This window comes from Cibotium barometz, chromosome 48, assembly GCF_041138505.1.
Source record: "Cibotium barometz isolate CiBa-2024 chromosome 48, ASM4113850v1, whole genome shotgun sequence".
NCBI classification, from domain to species: domain Eukaryota; kingdom Viridiplantae; phylum Streptophyta; class Polypodiopsida; order Cyatheales; family Cibotiaceae; genus Cibotium; species Cibotium barometz.
The window spans coordinates 10,914,800-10,933,224 of NC_141093.1; the positions used below are offsets into that span (position 1 = coordinate 10,914,800).

The 18,425-nt window shown below is 42.2% G+C and overlaps 1 protein-coding gene across 2 annotated transcripts; it reads right to left on the minus strand.

Moving 5' to 3' along the window:
- Positions 1-1,544: 1,544 nt before the first annotated feature.
- Positions 1,545-16,928, minus strand: LOC147610809 (cytokinin dehydrogenase 1-like). 2 transcript variants are annotated; one of them, XM_086785402.1, is made up of 5 exons: positions 16,223-16,928; positions 15,764-15,891; positions 15,346-15,636; positions 2,398-2,660; positions 1,545-2,218 (listed from the first exon to the last, which is right to left on the minus strand). In XM_086785402.1, exons 1-5 carry the CDS (start codon positions 16,758-16,760, stop codon positions 1,876-1,878), a joined length of 1,563 nt encoding a protein of 520 aa, XP_086641528.1. In that variant the 5' UTR covers positions 16,761-16,928; the 3' UTR covers positions 1,545-1,875. The 2 variants fall into 2 exon arrangements, with proteins under 2 accessions (XP_086641528.1, XP_086641527.1); XM_086785401.1 differs by having other exon boundaries at positions 1,545-2,215; positions 16,223-16,902.
- Between the last annotated feature and the right edge of the window lie 1,497 nt (positions 16,929-18,425).

The window sequence follows — 18,425 nt, forward strand, 5'->3', positions numbered from 1 at the left end:
ATACAAGCAGAGAGCTCTCTCTCTCTCTCTCTCTCTCTCTCTCTCTCTCTCTCTCTCTCTCTTTCACAAACATTAAAGGTAGATAGATAGATAGATAGATAGAGCTTTAATGTTTGTGAAAGAGAGAGAGAGAGAGAGAGAGAGAGAGAGAGAGAAGATAGAGATTAGGCCCATTAAATCTCTTGATTAAATGCTTGTCCTATTGTTGCCACCTGTTCCCACCACGAAGTCCATGAGTAGAACCAAAATCAAGAGATTTAATGGGCCCAATCTCTATCTTCTCTCTCTCTCTCTCTCTCTCTCTCTCTCTCTCTCTCTCTCTCTCTCTCTCTCTCTCTTTCACAAACATTAAAGGTAGATAGATAGATAGATAGATAGAGCTTTAATGTTTGTGAAAGACCGAGAGAGAGAGAGAGAGAGAGAGAGAGAGAGAGAGAAGATAGAGATTGGGCCCATTAAATCTCTTGATTAAATGCTTGTCCTATTGTTGCCACCTGTTCCCACCACGAAGTCCATGAGTAGAACCAAAACCTTAGCAGAACAAGCAAGCCATTCAATAAAGAAAGCTTTTGGATGATAATATCTCAATGAGAGGAGGACTATTTTGTAAAGCATTTATCTAAACATTTGCCCATAAGTTCAAACATTTGCCAAGTGTAGTTAAACACAAGAGGTTAAATATTGTTGCTTTACACTTTCAATATGTCTAGTTATTTAACCATCATTACAACCTAGTCCTACTTGTATTACATATTGTCATTGAATGTCCATTAGATTATGTAAGTGATGAGAAAATAAGACTTTTGACCTCTCTCTCTCTCTCTCTCTCTCTCTCTCTCTCTCTCTCTCTCTCTCTTTGACCTGTCACAATCTAAAGAATACATGCAATATACTACATTCGACTTTATAAACAATCCACATTTCATAGGGTTCATTGTGAACAAATTGTGCATTCAAGGGTTATTTTTAGATCCCCTTGTCAATGGATTTTGGAGACTTAAAAAATGATCCCTTTTCTATATAAACAACCTTTTTTCGAAAACTTTTAAAGACCTTAACTATTTTAGTGAATTTGCCTGATAGTAAACTTGCATTTAACACTCACATAATTTTGAGTAGACTTTGTGAGTCACACACACCATAGCAATGCATGCATAAGGGATATGTGTTTATAACTTGAAGGCATTCCTTCATGGCCACAACTTAAGGATTCTAGTGGTGCCTTGATTGTTCATGTCAATTACAAGTTTTAGCATCTATGAATCTAGTATTAGACTTTCCTAAATGGCTATTTGAGTTTTGTTACATGCCATTGTGCATGTTTCAATTGGACTAATGATATATTGCCATGGCCTCATAAACCCTTATGACATTTTTGTGACCTTTAAAGAAAACTCTAACTCTCTCTCTCTCTCTCTCTCTCTCTCTCTCTCTCTCTCACACACACACACACACACGTGCGCGCCCGTGCACGCGCGCACGCATGCATGCACGCACACTTGGCAAAGTTTCTTGATTGTTGTGTGAAGTAATGTAAGCAGGGAGACCAAAATAGGTAGGCTGAATACCTCTTGTTGTGCCCATTTTTTTAAAGGCAGTTCAATGGCTAGATACATTGCACTTTAAATGTCATTTTGAAACTTTAACATTAGAAGATGAAAAACTTAAAAGAGAGTCATTCTGAAGGGGGTGCCCGATGGGGTGGCGTCCAAAAACACCCCTCTCAAATATTGGAAGTAGTTAATGAATAGGATAAATTGGATAGGGCTCAAAGAGCCAATGAAAGCTAGCAAGAAAAGGAAAAAAATCAATGGTGTGTTAATGAAGGCAGCTCAAGAAGCTATACAGAGTTGGTGGGGGGTGGTGGGGGGGAGGCTACGTGATGCTAGCTCTTGAGTTGAAAGAAGAGGAGACACGAGGGAAGATAGACTGACCAGGGGCAAGGATGGCAAGGGGGTCAAAGGCTTGCTTGAGGGAGACGAAGTGCTGCCAACGGGAGCCAAAGTGGAGGCGGCAATCTTGGGGTGAATTGAAGTGGGGCATGTACAGGGTGAATGAAATGCCTAGCGACTCCAAGAGCTCTAGAATCTCATCATTCTCATCGAGCAGCGCCTCCGCCTTTGGGCCCTTGGGTGGTGGATAATTCGACCTTAGCAGACTCACTAGATAAAAGATATCTTCTTCCGGGGTCACCACAGACGAGCGCTTGTCCCACCTGCTGCAAATCCAAATGCTTAATACATTGCGCTTTAAGATAAATCGAGATATAATCATATCCCAACTTGAGATAATTTAACCGCTTAGCCGGCCGTGCTTAGTGGGATATACCCGTTGCCGGCCTGAGACAGAATGTAATTAGCAGCGATAAGCTAGGGATTAATAAGGGCAGTCGCTTACTTGTTTTGGAGCATGGGGTACATGAGCATGGGTCCTCCAACGCCCATGGTGAGCTTTGTCTTGAACATGGCGGCGTCTAATGGCTGGATGTGGCTTCGCGGGACAAGGAGGCACAGCCAAGGATGCGGCGCCTGCCAGATCCCCAGCTCGCGCAGCGCCACCTCCTGAGCGTACACCCGATTCAAAAACTCCACATACGACACATCCTTGCTGAACGAGAGGCCCCTTATGTAGCTCAACGACGCCTGCATTCCTCCCACCACCTGCCCACCACCACAACCATCGTCCCCCCCGCCTCCCCACGTCAACTTCCATGGCCTCTACATATATAGCATGCCCTTCTTTGGCATATCATCACAATGCATGATAACAGCTATCCTAGAACCCATTTAATCAAAGCCAATCTTTCTTCTAGACAATGCATGATGTTATGAGCAACACATATTCTAGAACCCATTAAAGCCTCATTTTACTTTTCAATCCAAACACCAAAAAATCTATGTAATCTAGTTCAAATGCCATGTATGCCTCATTACTTCCTAGAGATGCAATGACATGATTGCATACATCAAATCTTTGTTATTCTAGTTCAAATGCCATGTATGCATCATTACTTCCTAGAGATGCAATGATATGACTGCATACATCAAATCTTTGTTATTCTAGTTCAAATGCCATGTATGCATCCGTAATGATGATAAACACTATGCAACAGAGATTAACACCGATCACATGCACAATGATGACACAAAGAAGCATAGAGAAGCAGAAGAGAAGACACTTTTTACCTAACCTACTCCTACTATATGTTGCCAAGGGTACTAAATAAGCTCATTTATTCTTGCATATCTTTGTGCTCAGTCAAGGATACTAAATAAGGGGTTTCTCTGTATATTTAAAGAAACACACCACTCAAAGATCCTTAAACAAAGCATTAACTAGGTCTTGTCAAATAAACACATTTCAATACCTAAGTCATTAATACACTAACATTGCTTACAATAAACTAAATTGTGTTTTTTCTCCCTTGAGAGTAGATCCTTATATAGGCATTACACCTTATGGCTACCAAACCGAGGCCTATGGGGATTTAAACTCACGACCTCCCCACCGCATTCACAAGCCCACACCGCTAGGCTTTGTAGTCATTGGGCTAATTAGACCATGTTTTCTATTTACAAATTACAAGTAAAGAGTTAATAATTACTTTAGATTTCCTTTCATGCTTAAGCTTTCATATATAAAATCATTGCTTAAGGACATTCTGAGAGCTACTCTAAACTCTATATAGTGAAATTTGATCCTTAAGTGTGTCAAAACATATGCTAGGTTTGCCAAATTCATTGCCTGAGACCATTTCTAAATGCAAATTATGCTTAAATGGAAAAACAAGATGGAACAAACATAAGAAAAAAGATTCACAACTCACTTGATAGGCCACCATCCCATGTTGTCAATCACGAGACAAACTTGGGGATGTAAGCTATTCAACCAACAACATGGTACTTGATCATTATATCTATCCCATGTAAGATAAGAAAAGTAAGGTATTTCTAGAAGTCCATGTATCCAATGTAGAGAGAGTAAAAGAAAGATCAACTTTCCCATGGGATGTTGTCTTTAAATATGGAGAGACCTAGAAGCACATTAATGATGGAGTGCATGAATAAGTGTTTGAGGTCCAAAAGCTTTCGAAGAGTATTAACAAGAGCGAGCAAAATAGACTTAAGTGTTTACTTGTAGAAAAAACATTATTTACCTTCAAATGTAATTTAGAAGCTTTACCACACTTTTCTATTTTATGAAACCTTGAGGTACAACAATGGAAAGATGATCTTTCTTCCACTCTCTTGATATCAAATAATGAGTGTCTTATTAAAATTTGTCTTTCAAATCTTGTATGGGGACATTTAAGGACTATAAAGTATCGCATCTTAAATGGGAGATCATTAAGAATGATCAAATTATTCTGACCAAGGACCATGTCTAAAATCTTTTTTTTAAATCGCTACGCATTCTCCCACCTCCTTTCTATAGTGAAATGATGCAAGATTTGAATAAAATTCTCTTGTCTTAACAATTTTCTAGAGATGTTGCAAACGAAGCAATGTCTAAGCATTTAGATACAAGAAAATCATGATTTCTCTCTTAAAAAAATGAAGGTTCCAATCTAGAAATCCTTTTAGATAGTATCAAAAGCTTAAAGCACAATGATGGGAAAATTGATGTTTCTTTTACTTTCTTCACCTTGAATATATAAAGATCATATCAATATGTCTCTCATCTTGCATGCAAACTTAAATAGACTTCAAGGGTAATGATTAAGGTGTAATAAAGATCTAATTTGCCAGTTTACCATCGTAGTTACGAAACTGGATCTTTTGGGGTGGTAGTAGAAACTCCTGTGCAGTCTCCGTGAACCCTAGGGTGATCCTCTACTACATGCCTAGCCGCCACCTCTGCTTTGCATTGGGACTCGTCAGCCCTGTGAACTCGTCCTGAACCCTAGGAATATGATCCTCAGCATGCCTAGCCGCCTCATCTTCATGTCATCTCTGCTCCTAGTAGTCAGCCTTGAGTTCTGCCTTGAGTTCTAACTGCATATGCCTAAAGCTCACAGACCCTTTGCATCTTGAAAAACTACCATGTGGAGCATCATGGGATTCATGTGGATGGAAGCTTGCGATATGGTATTGGGAGTGACCAATATGAACATAACAAAAAGACCATTTCGAGGACTTTTTTGGGGTCATCAAAGCCATAGTATTACCTGAACATGACTTGCTATCAATTACCTATGTGAAGCCCCCGTCAATGGTCCTTTTTAGGTATCTCATTCCACACAGGTGCTGACACCATTGGCTAGAAGGCCATCCTTAGGTCCCAAACTCAAGAATTTGTAGATCACTACAAAAGCTATCAATCAACAAGTTATCTTTGTGTGCATCAACAAAAATAGGTATGCATAACTAGGAGCTAAGTCAAGATCCAAGTTCATCATTCTAAACATTCACATTTTGCAATATACATTAGATTAGGCCTATCTCTCCTTATCTATTATGTCTTGCTTAGTTTTGATTAACATTAATCTTCTGTATGTGCTTAGTGTTTATCTATATTTAAGTCTTTCTGGCGTCACTTAGTGACACTAATTAACCATTAGGGAGCATTTGAGCATAAAAAGGGCCTTGTAAGGATCCCTAATTTTAAGAAATTAAGACTAATTTTATTGAGCTTTAAGGAGACAAAGGTCATAATGATGCCTACTTTTGGGCCTAAAAGTAAGGAATCTTTCTAATTTTTGAACTAGGATTCTCTTTCTAGCTATTGAAACCCCCTACTAAGATCACTGATATCTACGCTTTCATTCTTATTTACTCCACTTTAATAGTCATATTTGAAATTCCCCCCACATTCCGTTTCTTTCAATCATTACTATTATTCATCACGTTTCCTACCAACCTCTGCAATAAGATTCTCTCTCTCCCTTTTTCCCAAGCTCTCTTCTCCTATTGCAAATACAATAGGACAGCCCTGAGTCTATCTCCCTCTCTCTCTCTCTCTCTCTCTCTCTCTCTCTCTCTCTTCATCTCTCTCCCTCTTCACAATAGAATAGCCCTATTGTGAATACAATAGGACAGCCCCCTGAGTCACTTCAGGGTAGAAATTTCAGATTCAACAAGAGTGCGGAAGGTAGAATTGCATATTTGCATATTGAATGAATATGCACCAATCAAGAAAGAAGGTCTGAATGCACATGAGAAGCATGCAAGAAGACAACATGGTCAGACTAATGTGGATCTTTGGGTTGATGGATATTTATATCCTGATAATCCTTCTTCGTATTGTCCTCCACCCTTCACTAATCTTCCTTCATTTATTCAGTTTGTTGGAGAGGGTGAGAATGGGCTGCTTAGATATTGTAGAAGGTTAAGCATGAGCGTTGCACAGAGAGTCCAATTCCTCCACTCACAAACACAAAGTCTACAAAGCAATTTGAGTATGCCCAATATGCACTTCAAGATGCACAAAATAATATTGTAGAGCTAGACAAAGAGAAAGAGGCTCATGTTATGAAGTTACAAGATACAATCTCTCGCACATGAAGAGTGCCCCCGTGGAAGCAAGAGAGCGAAAGAGGACAATCAATAACATTTAAAAACTCGTAGTTGGTGGTGGTGCGGACATATTCATCATAAATGCAAATCCGACCTGTTCTCCATGTAGCGGACAGCAGCTTCTTGCAGCCAACAGGTCATCCTTGTCCTTCTCCTAGTCCAACACTTACCAAATCTACACTTCATGCTCTAAAACCCTTGGTTCTAGTTGCCCCTTCAAGACTAGCTTCAGGACATGTCCATGGGCAAAACCTTTGCACATGACAAATGTTTTGTGCCGTGGCTTTCCAACCACCTTCCTGTTCCTCTCCATAGGGTTTGGGTGCTGGGGCAAGCCCAAAAGCATGAAAGGCATCTTCCCTGTGTGTGCTGCAGAAGGGGCACGGAGCCCAGTTAGCGAGCCTATCCCTAGTTTTAGATGAAGCAACCGCCACCAAATAAAAATGTTGATGCAAAAGGAAGGGGTCACTATCCACATTGCCGCTGTGCGTCGGGCCCAGGTGCCGGCACAGAGCTTGGGGAGTTCAACCTATGGGCTAACTTTCCAAACCAATAGGTTTGGCAATCTTGCATGTCGGCTCCTTTCAGGTCCGAGAGTGGTTTCCCTTTAACTAAGGCCCTATTTCGGTGAGCTAGTTATCACTTCTTAGGCACATGCAGTTGGCCAACGTGAGCATCTTGGAGAATAGAGAGTGCAGGGTTGGAGAAGCCATAGTTTCAAGCAACGACATCCCAGCCATTGGGCCGTTCTGCTATCCCAAAGATCATTCCATATTTGCAAGCCTTTCTTTTAGAGTTTATGGGCCTGGTTGACGTATTGTAGTGCTTGTGGTGGGCTAACCACCTTCCATATTGCAAAGTGACCACCATATACTCTCGCCCAGAGCTCCATCTCCATATGGAAGGTGGTGGTTGACCACCTTCCATATTGCAAAGTGACCACAATATACGCTCGCCCCCAGAGCTCCATCTCCCGTGAGAGAGTGTTGACCATTCCACCTGAGGCCAGCAAAAGCTCTTGCCACCCTGCCACCACAGCCCGTGCATTAAAATAGATTGCTTGACTGTGCACTTGCCCAAGGATGCAATCATGTGCTCCCAAGACAGGTTCAGCCATTGCCTTGGCAATCCTGTTGCATTCTGAATGAAGTCCTTGGTAATTACTCCCCACGTCATGCTCTTTCAATTTTTTGCAAGCCACTTAAGCATGAGCATCTTGGATTTCATCTTTAGATTGGTTATGTCCAGACCACCTTTCTATTTGGGAGAACAGACTTGTGCCCATGAGATTGCGTGCCAGCTCTCACCCTTAGCTTTGCTCCACAAGAAATCCCTAAAGAGTTTGTTCGCTTTGTCCCAGTCCGATTTGTTGAGGGCGCAATAGAAGGCAAGGTAAGTCATATAGGACAACAGAATATGCTTAAGCACCACTAGCCTTCCAGAGAAGGACAACTATGCTTTGCTCTAGTGAGTCATTTTTCCTTGCAGTCGAGGGAAAAACCAGTCAAATCTCTGTTTGTTGGCAGATGTCCATTCCAATAGGGCAACCCAGTAGCCTGAGTGGAGTCCCATGTGGGATCCATTTGAAACCATATTTGTGGTCTCATGGTTGTCTATCACCTTTGTTGAGTAGTAGTATGACTTCAATGCTTATTCCATGCATTAACTTTAGATAATTAGACTTAACTAGCTTTTGGATCAGCTTTGGCAATATTGTTCACCAAGCCAGAGAGTTGACAAATTTCGTCCACTACCTGCAAGAATGTGTCAATATGAGTCTCATCATTAGCCAAAATTGAGCTATTATCATCTGTGAAGAATTGGGTAGTCATCTCTTGGTCTCCTTTCGAGAGGGGGAGCCCTTTGATCAAACCCTCTCTTGGAGGTAGCGGACATTAGCCACTTCCGCAAAGAGAAGAGGGGCAAGCGGGCATCCTTGCCTAACAAACCTCTACAATACATACGCCCCAACTTCCATCCCATGTTGATGATGACCTTTGAGTTCACATTTAGTAGCAAAGCACGGACCATCCCAATCAGTGCACGTCCAAAACCCATTTTGTCTAAGACGGCCAGCATGAAGTCCCACCGAACTATGTCATATGCCTTATCTAGGTCCAGATTAAGAAGCATGTAGGGTTGGTTGAGGGCCAAGGCATAGTCAATCCTACACTGACAATCCTACACTGAATGTTGAGGATTGCTTCATGAATTTGCCGACCATCAACAAACCCAAATTGGTTTGGGTCAACCACCTAGGGCAGAATGAACTTGATTCGAAGTGCAAGAGCCCTAGCAAAAACCTTATAGGAGGTGTTGAGCATTATTAGAGGACGCCAGTCTCCTACCGTTAGTCTTCATCAGCCTACTTATTCTTTCCTGCTTGTGTTTCTCCTTGACTTGCCAGAAGAAGAAGCTGGTTGGGGCATCACTCTTGGCTAGCCATCGTGTGCGAGAGCGGATCTTGATTGCTTTATCCCTTGCATGCGCTTGCGTCTGGAGGTAGGAGTCCAGGTTGTTAATCAGTGTGGTGTTGACTTGGTCAAGACCCTCCTGTTGCTGCATCTTACAGGGATTCTAGCCCATGATTATTATTGATGATTTTGTGACAACTGGAGGATGGTCACTTATCACCCCCGGGGCATGTTATTGAGGATGAATTCATGGAATATTTCATATATTCTCATGTTGTGTAATTATGGATTCTTAAAAGAATTCATGGAATATTTATATTCCCAGGTTTTTATGTTATGAATTCACAAATCCCCAAAGGCACTCTCATGTGAGGAATTATAACATGGATGAGTGTGAAAGCATGTTCATGCTTCTTTGATTATGATTAGTGCCTAATCAGAGACTTGAATCCATGCAAGAAATTGCTGCTTCTTCATGCTTCTGTGATTGTGATTAGTGCCTAATCAGAGACTTGAATCCATGCAAGAAATTGCTTCTTCTTCATGCTCAATAGAGAAGATGACTAATCTACCTTGTGAAATATGTACAATGATGAACGTCTTCATGCTCAATAAAGAAGATGATCTAATCTACCTTGTATTACTTATCATGAAATATGTACAATGATGAACTAGAGATACTCGAAGGTAGCACAACTCCAGTTGAACTCTCAATGACTCAATGATTATTGGTGGGATGAGGAATGAATAAATATGATTAAGGACCTAGACTCCTATTTATAGTGTCTAATGTTTGTAAGTTAGTTATAAGCCCTACCAACCCTAATAATAATGTCCAACTAAAAACCCAAAAACTCTATCCACACTTGGTAGCTCATTAGGCGCGTGGACAATATTACAATGAACTAGCACAAATGCCACATGAGTCCGGCCATGCACTTGACCTCTGAGTTGGCCAATAGGTAGAAGCACGTCCACTGACATCCTCTCCAGCTTAACTTGGAGCACGCATGCACATGGTGCACCTTTCCTAGACTCAACCTCCAACAAAATGTCTCCGCTGCATCGAAATTGCGGGCAACACATGAGGTGGCATAACTAGACATCTATGCTCCTTGGTTGACCTCAAAAAGATACCCTTGGTCTTCAACTACGGCGGCACTATTGTCTGCTTCCTTTTTCACCACAATTGCTTCCACTTTTGTACTTGATCTCAAGAATGTGGCCATCATGGCTAGTAACTCCACCCTTTGTTGGGCAAAAAAACTCATCCAAATGCTTTCAAACATCTAACTGGGTGCCCTTCTTGGAGTTGTTTTCTTCGTCTATCTATGTCTTCAATTGCTTTTCTGTGAAACTCTATGCACTCAATGGCTTCCCATTGGACCTTTGCCACCCATAAGACTCCATGACTTGATCTTGACTTTCTTGGCAAATACCCCTCAATTGGAAAAACACCTATACAGGTAGATGGATGTGGATAAGCACATGTACTTGGTCAAGGACTTGACAGAGGTTTCATCCTTGCACGATGATGGAGGAAGTGTGATGGGTGTAGCCAGTTGACTCGGGCAAGCAAGGGAGCAACCTATACCCAGGTATGGCCACCACCCTGAAGACTACATTAACAGACCCACATGCTGCCTGTGAATGCCTTTGTGTGTTTGTTACTGTGGGTTGCGTTTTGTAACCCCTTCTCAAACCTTGTACTGATGTGTAATTAAGGTTGCAGTCGGTTGTCCACGGGACTGAGTTGAAGACCTTAGCGTTCCTTTGTCCACTAAAGCCCCTCCCTCTGATGCACTTCTTCTACCTTGATTCTGGATGTGCTTTACTGCTCTGCAAGCTGCCCTATCTTTCTTGTTCCATCCACCCTTTCGTGACCCCTCGAAAGCCCTTGGCTCTGACTGCCACCTTGCACCACAAGACAAGAGCTATATGGTACAGAATTGGTATGGAACTGAAAAATGCAACTTTGAAGTACAAACGTTAACCTAAGATCAAAACACGGATAACGATGGGGTTCTTCATGTTGAAACTACGCCTTTATCAGGGAAAAAAATTTTGCAACCCCCGATCAAAGCTTGATGCTGTAATACCAATGCAACATGGATGATTGCGAAAGCAGGTTTATGATTGATTGATTAGCCTAATTAAAGACTTGAACCCATGCTACAAACTATTTCTTCTTCATGCTCAATACACAATAAACAAGATGACTTATTTCTTCTTCATGCTCAATACACAATGAAGAAGATGACTTAATCTACCTTGTATTACTTATCCTTAAGCTTTCAATGACTCAATGATGCTTGATTGATCGATGGATGATGAAGGAATGATCAATGAATGAATATGACTAATGGCCTAGACTTTTATTTATAGTGTCTAATGTTCCTAATAATAATGTCTAATGTTGGTAAGTTGGTTACCAACCATAATAATAATGTCTAGCTAAGTGTGTTCACACAATAACCCAAAAACTATGTCCACACTTGGATGCTCATTGGGCGCCTAGACAACATTACAGTGAACTCGCACAAATACTCTTACATGCACATGAATTCGACCACGCATTCGCCCTTGATGCTGGCCAATGGATAGAAGTATGTCCACATCACACCTCCAAAGAGTGTGTGCTGGATAGGAATCTTACTTTTATTTGCTAAGTGTGGAATCCTTAGCCTTCAAAATTTTCAATGAGAAGTGGAGTGGCCATGGCATGCATCAACTTTTGTGACACACAAAAGGTACCAATGCATTAAGTAAGAGTTACTTTTCGAGGTTCAATTTATACCATAGAATGGTATCAACCTAAGGTGCTCTTAGTATCTTATGAAACCTTTAGGAGCCTAAAGCTCAAAGGTTATAGCTACTTTAGTTTTTTTTTTTTTTTTTCAACTGCCCTTTGGTTCAAGATACTCTTATAATTACCAAATTTCATAGTCTATATATATAGACAGCTACCCATAAGCGCTTATATATCCACCCACCCGTAAGCGATGCCGTCGAGGAAGCACCAAGGGAAGTTTTAAACGCAAGGTCTTCCTGGAGGGATGCAACAATCCACGCAGTTAGTACCCAGCATACGTTAGGGTTTTCTTATGATTGCCAGTGTCGTGGCTGGGGTTCCTGGCTGTCAACAAAGGATGTTGATGTTGGTTCACCGTCCAGAGAGCCCTCGGATGCACCATCTAGAGTGCCTGGTCCTTAAATGAGCTTTGTGCTCAACATACACAGGGGATTTCAAGTAAATGCTGCAGAAGATGAGCCATTGATGATGAATCACACCATTGAAAGCCAGCCCAGGTTGAGTTGTAAAATTTGCCAAAGGTTGATAACAGTCCACTGCGTAGGGCCTGTGGAGAACATAGCTCCGCAGCTATCAAGCACAGTTGGATCTGCCGTTGTTGCTGCTTTGCACCGGATGAATGGCGTTTTACTGCATTGCTTCATAACGGCTTCCTGCTTCCTTCTAGCGAAGCGCAAGGCACCAAACCACTGAGATCAGAATCCACGAACGCCATAGTAGCGTTTGATTTTAGCTGCAGCTAAGAAATTTTCTGCCGCTCACGGTAATTGCCTCCTTTCCTAACGCGTATTAGCCTTAATTAAAGCTAAGATTAAACCTTTATAAGAAAGAGGTGTTGAATGTTGCAATTGATTTCGTGAAAAAATAGGGGACAACCCAATTTCTAAGTTAGCCAAGCAAGAGGAGGGAAAGCCACTACCTCTAAACCTACCCTAGCCATGAACCTTGCTCTATCCTAACTTACAACTTGGGAATGCTCGGAGGATCATACTGACACACTTTCAGGCCAAGAGGACTTAAAAACAACAAACTTCATTCATCCTAATCACACACAAATGTGAGTCCAAGTACATTATTTTTTAGCTCAAGAGAGCATCTCCTTGCACTATCTCCAAGTGTCACTTAGATTGTCACCTACACCACCCATGTGGCCAATTCATATGACACACCATGTGACTAAGAATTCACAAATGAATTCATCATCAATGATGTCATCTAAGCTCTACCCCTTTTCATTTGCTTCACCCTTTTACAAGTTCAAATGTGAGTCCAAGTACATTATTTTTTAGCTCAAGAGAGCATCTCCTTGCACTATCTCCAAGTGTCACTTAGATTGTCACCTACACCACCCATGTGGCCAATTCATATGACACACCATGTGACTAAGAATTCACAAATGAATTCATCATCAATGACGTCATCTAAGCTCTACCCCTTTTCATTTGCTTCACCCTTTTACAAGTTCTAACTTTCCATACACAACAAAAATACAAACAGTTATGCACCCCTTTCATCCATACGAAATTATGAGATCAAATTTCTAAGCTTGATTCACGACATGTTGCTCTTCTTACAAATCATGTAAAGGTATTTTATGCGAGATGAGATAGATTTTGTAATAAATTAATTCTCGCCCTTTAAATTACATCAAAACCCTAATGTGTAAGATAAGAAAAAGACAAGATCTTCTAAGTGCTCTATTTATCCAAGGCCAAGAGAGTAAAAGAATATGTAGGTTGTAGGTCAAGCTTTCAATATGACATAGAAAGTGAGATGGTTGACACCAAAGAGATGCATAAACTACCATTAGGATGCATCCCCATACCTAGATTTCTATGCAACTATCATGATCACTCAATCAACTTTGACTTCAAAGTCCAACATGAGTTCATACACTACACCTTCGTGAGAGAGCTAGAAAGTGCATCAGCTAGCCTAGCTCCCTTGGGAGTAGCCGTGAGTAGGCCTAGAATTTGAATGCTCGTGTATTCTCTAAAGAAGGGTTTAACCTTTAGAGGAAGGGCCAAAATAATTTGCCTTCAAGCCTTGCTAAAACAGTTGTAATGCTCTTCCAATCTTTCACTAGAGATGGAAGTTTAAGATGGAGGTTTGATCTGAGTGAGCCCTTCAGAGAAAATTTTGGGCTCACCCTTCAAATTCGAAGATAACACACAAGCCTAGGTTTAAGATGGAGGTTTGCTCTGAGTGAGCCCTTCAGAGAAAATTTTGGGCTCACCCTTCAAATTTGAAGATAACACACAAGCCTAGTTTGAAGTTCCTTATCCAGCTAGATCAAACTAAGCATTGATCTAGCTCATAGCACCATTATTAAGTCTATTGGTGGGTATACTTAAAATAAAAATTGCCTAGGAAGTGTATCCACATATGGCATAGTGTATCCTTATCCTTGATGCAACCTCATCCTAAACTTGTAGACATGACAAACAAAAATATCTTTCATAGGGAATCTTTGAGATGAGACTTCGAGAAATATTAAACCTTTTACAAACTCTAGGATCATGTCTCATGTATGTGTGAAAAGCTGAAAACTAGGACACATGGACTTCTTCAGACCCTTTGATTTATTGTACAAAGAGGTACAAATGAAAACCTACCATTAGCATGCTTTTCCATTCCTTGTTGGTGAAGAAAGAAAGAGTCTATTACAAGATTTCTCTAGTAAATGGGAAGCCCTCCTTCAAAATAGATTTTCTTTAAATCATTAGCTTATGAGTGTAAAGGGACCCTTCAAATAACTTTACTATAAACATTAGCCTATTACAAGATTTCTCTGGAAGCCCCCCTTCAATATAGATTTGCTCTAAATCATTAGCCTATTTGTGGTGAGTGGAAATGGAATAACTTTGGTATAAGCATAATGCCTATTACAAGGTTCCTTTAGTGAGCGAGAAGCCCCCCCTTCAAAAAAACTTTGGTCTAAACCATTAGCCTCCTTACGATGAGTGGAAAGGTCCCCTTCTAAGTAACTTTGCCATTAGCTTACTTGTGGGGAGTGGAAAGGGCCTCTTCAAATAACTTTGCTCGAAAACATTAGGTCTTTGTGGTCAACTTCTGAATAGGCTAATTTGCTTGAAAGAACTAAGAAAGTTTCCCGACATGTGAGCCTCGTGATTGTGTTTAAGAAAGAAAAAGAAAGAGAGAAAAGAAAGCAAAGGCCTCTACTTGTTGTTGCTAATCGTTAAGGTGGAGCAATAAAGTTTAGTTTAATCCATTTTCTTACCTAAACCAACCACTTATATCAAGTTCCAAGGAGGTAGAAGCACTTTGCCACTTGCTTGTACGAGTCCCACGATACTTTTCCACATAGAGGAGTAAGGGGGGGAGATATGTCGTAGATACCATTTGTCATACCAATGTGTAGACTCTAAGGGGCGAGGCTCTTGAAACGAGAGAGAGAAATCTGTGTGTGAGTGAGCGTCTCGAAACGAGGGAGATGCATGGGAATGAGGGTGGTAAATTGGGTGCGAATCATGAGATCATTATTGACTTAGAAGTGGTGGGCAATGTGAGCAATGCGCGTGCATGGGAAAAGAAAGAGAGTGGGTGTAAGTGCACTTAATTCACAGGACAGGAGGCCACACACCTGATCCATAGCGTGTTGGTCTCGAAGCTGTTGATCATTGTAGTGCTTGGCGACTTCAAGGCAGTAGAGCACAGGTCCGCAGCTTGCCGGAATCAAGGTGGGGTCCACCTGCGCTTCGTCGCCTGGTGTGAACGGGACTTGTCCCCACCCGTTCACGGGATCCCCCGTGTTGCACACCACAAACCCCTCCAAATAGTCAAACGTCTCCCCTTCCCCTTGCAGTGATATGAGATGCTCTTGATCGCGCGTGAACTCCCCCACATCTCCATACAGCATACGTATCCATCGCACCTGTCGTTCATCACACGTACCACACGTTTTTCAGACACTTTAATCACGACCCATTAAGATAGCTAATCTTGTTGCACCGACACCTAATCACCCATGTAATTAGAGGCATCATGGTAGCTTATATCACCTTCTCAGGCGCCCTTGTAAGAATAATTCTTGCTTTTGTGACGATCCCAAACTGGCCTAGGCCTCCTAGCATTGCAAAGAAGAGATCCTCGTTCAAGGTAGGACTGCAAGTGCGCAGTTCTCCCCTTCCTATTTACAAACCAAAAAAGGAAGCATTGGATTTTAGAAACTAATGACCACAGTAATTAAGGTGCATTAAGCTAACATTGCAAATCAGAATGCGTCGTAGACTTGCAGAGACGTAATGTAGCACTAGTTTTGGACAGTAAAAATGCAGGCTAGGAAAATTCAAAAAGCTGTTCTGGAGTCACAGTAATGCTAATAGACAATAATCATCCAAATAGAAGGCCATACTTTCCAATCAGAAATCCGATTATCTACATAGGCCAATGCACCTTATTAACAACTGCAGCTAATGATTAGGCCGACACAAAAAGTTAATCTTTGATTGTTGTTATACCTGTCACTACCTCAAGTTGCAGCACATTGCTAATAACCGGCCCATATCTGAACGTTTGCCCTCCCACTCCAGCATTCTGTATGGTGCCCCCAACGCTGAGATAGAGATAGTCCGGCCAAGAGCGTGGGGCCAAGCCCTTCTGCAGACTGGCTTTGAGAACATCTATCCACAGCTCACCTCCGCATGCATCTACATAGGAAACCTCTCCTGGATTTCCTGCGCATATTTCAATCCCTTTCAAGCTAGGCATGTCAATAACAAGCCCATTGGGAGCTTGAGCTTGTCCATGGATGGAGTGGCCATTCCCTCGTGCAGCGACTGTCAGAGAGGATGACGAGGAAGCGGCATAGCTAATTACAGTAGAGATGTCATTGACGCAAGAAGGGTGGATAAATGCGAGGGGTGTATGATGGCAGACGTTGCCAAAATCAGTAGAAGCCAAATCTAGGTTAGTGAAGGAGACGGAGCCTTCAATGTGGAGGTTAGACAGAGGTTTGTCCATGGAGGGGGAGGGGGAGGGGGAGGGGAGGAGGCCCATGGCGCTTCGAAGTTTAGGGGTAGTTTGAGGGTGGAAAAGACGTTGATTTGTGGAGGTGATTAGTATGATGATTATGGTGGTTAAAAGGTCAATCAATGCGGGAGTGAGAAGAAGAGGTGTGGGGTGGTGTTGGCCTCCCAACTTGTGCGGCTGGTTTTGTCCTGCTTTTCTGCACCTATCGATGATAGATCCCGGGCAGATCTAGGCCAAGACGGTAGGCGGCAGGTCACACGAAAGGCTTTTTCACGGGAACGTCCGCTTCAGCGCTTTGGCTTCATAGATCTGCTGTGATCCTCTGTTTTGCTGCGCTGGCGTTTGCCCGGCGGACCCCGCCACGCCCCGCCGCGCCTGAGAAAGCCTGTCATTGAACACAATCACAATCCGTGGAAGCTTTCCGTGCTGGGATCTTGATTCCTCCTTTTGAGAAATCACCGGCGGCCGGCTGGTCTCCCTTTTCACGGCCAGCTTTACGGCACTACACGTGACACATTACCACGACCACAGCCAGTTGCCAGTAAAAGCAGCCACAAGATTAGATTGACACGACTATCGCCGACCCGCCCAACCGGCAGCCGCCGGCCTCGCTCGTGACTCGAGGCCAGCGACAGCATCAGCGTGGCGTCAGCACTCGATCGCCCTGCGGTTCCATGCCAGGTATCCTTTTATTTTCTTACTGCTCATTGCCCCCTTTAACCTGCCCTTCCGTGCCCAACAAAAGAAAAACCAAAAAAAAAAAGTAAAACCGAACTCTAAAGAAAAAAATTTAAAGTTTTTACCTTTGATAGCCTAACACCCTTGCACAAAAGCTTGCAAGGGTGTTAGGCCACTTAGCACGCTACTTTTAGGTAAACAAAAGCAAATGATGAACTCCGAAACCACGTAGCAAAACGAACGCTGAAAAAAACAAAAGTGAACGCTGAAAAAAAAAACATAACGAAGTTGGTTTGTAGCCTCCTATAAAGAGGTAATAGCGGCTTATAGGAGGTACTGGTAAAGAACGCAACACTGAGGTAGCAGATCGAAGCCGACACACATGCACATCTTTTTACCTTGTTCTTTACCTTTACATATACAAACTTCTTTTCGCCGCGTTGTAGAGGTACTCCTTGTAAAAGTTGCTTGAACCATATGCGCTTAGAGCTTCGCCACCAGGCTCAAGTCCCTCCACTTGCTTGACCATCACCTGTGACGGCAAGACACAAACGCTGTCTAGTGGCCGCCACCCCTCTGCATGCCAGGACCCCGCCACCCCTCTGCACACTATTCCCTATGCTCTCTAAAGCCCGCATCTGCACAGCCTCTTCTTCTCTCACTGCTCACACGAGTAAGTGTCCATTTCTCAATCCAATGTTTATTAACTTGCACCATGTCTTCTTCTTTCTTTTCTATGTGGACTCCCAAGAGAGTTTCTTTCATTATGAAGTCAATACAACGCGATATGGGAGTTTCAATGTGTTGGAACTCTTCCCATCGCATTGTAGTGCATTCAATCTAAAATTATTTCCTTGTTGATCGTTTGAGCCTATTTTGCATTTCTTTGAATGTGAATGCAACACAACGTGATTTATTGGTGTGACTATGTTGTTTTTTTGCATATCCCATTGTATTTGAGTCAATTTTTCATGATAGAGTTTCCTTCATTGATTCAATACAACACGATATAGA

Bases quoted from the DNA above. Each gene is read 5' to 3' on its own strand.
- LOC147610809 (XM_086785402.1), bottom strand. From the start codon at position 16,760: ATGGGCCTCCTCCCCTCCCCCTCCCCCTCCCCCTCCATGGACAAACCT. The intron at 15,637-15,763 runs GTGATATAAGCT...GATGAACGACAG, and splicing joins TTACAAGGGCGCCTGAGAAG to GTGCGATGGATACGTATGCT. The intron at 2,219-2,397 runs GTAAGCGACTGC...TTGGATTTGCAG, and splicing joins TACCCCATGCTCCAAAACAA to CAGGTGGGACAAGCGCTCGT.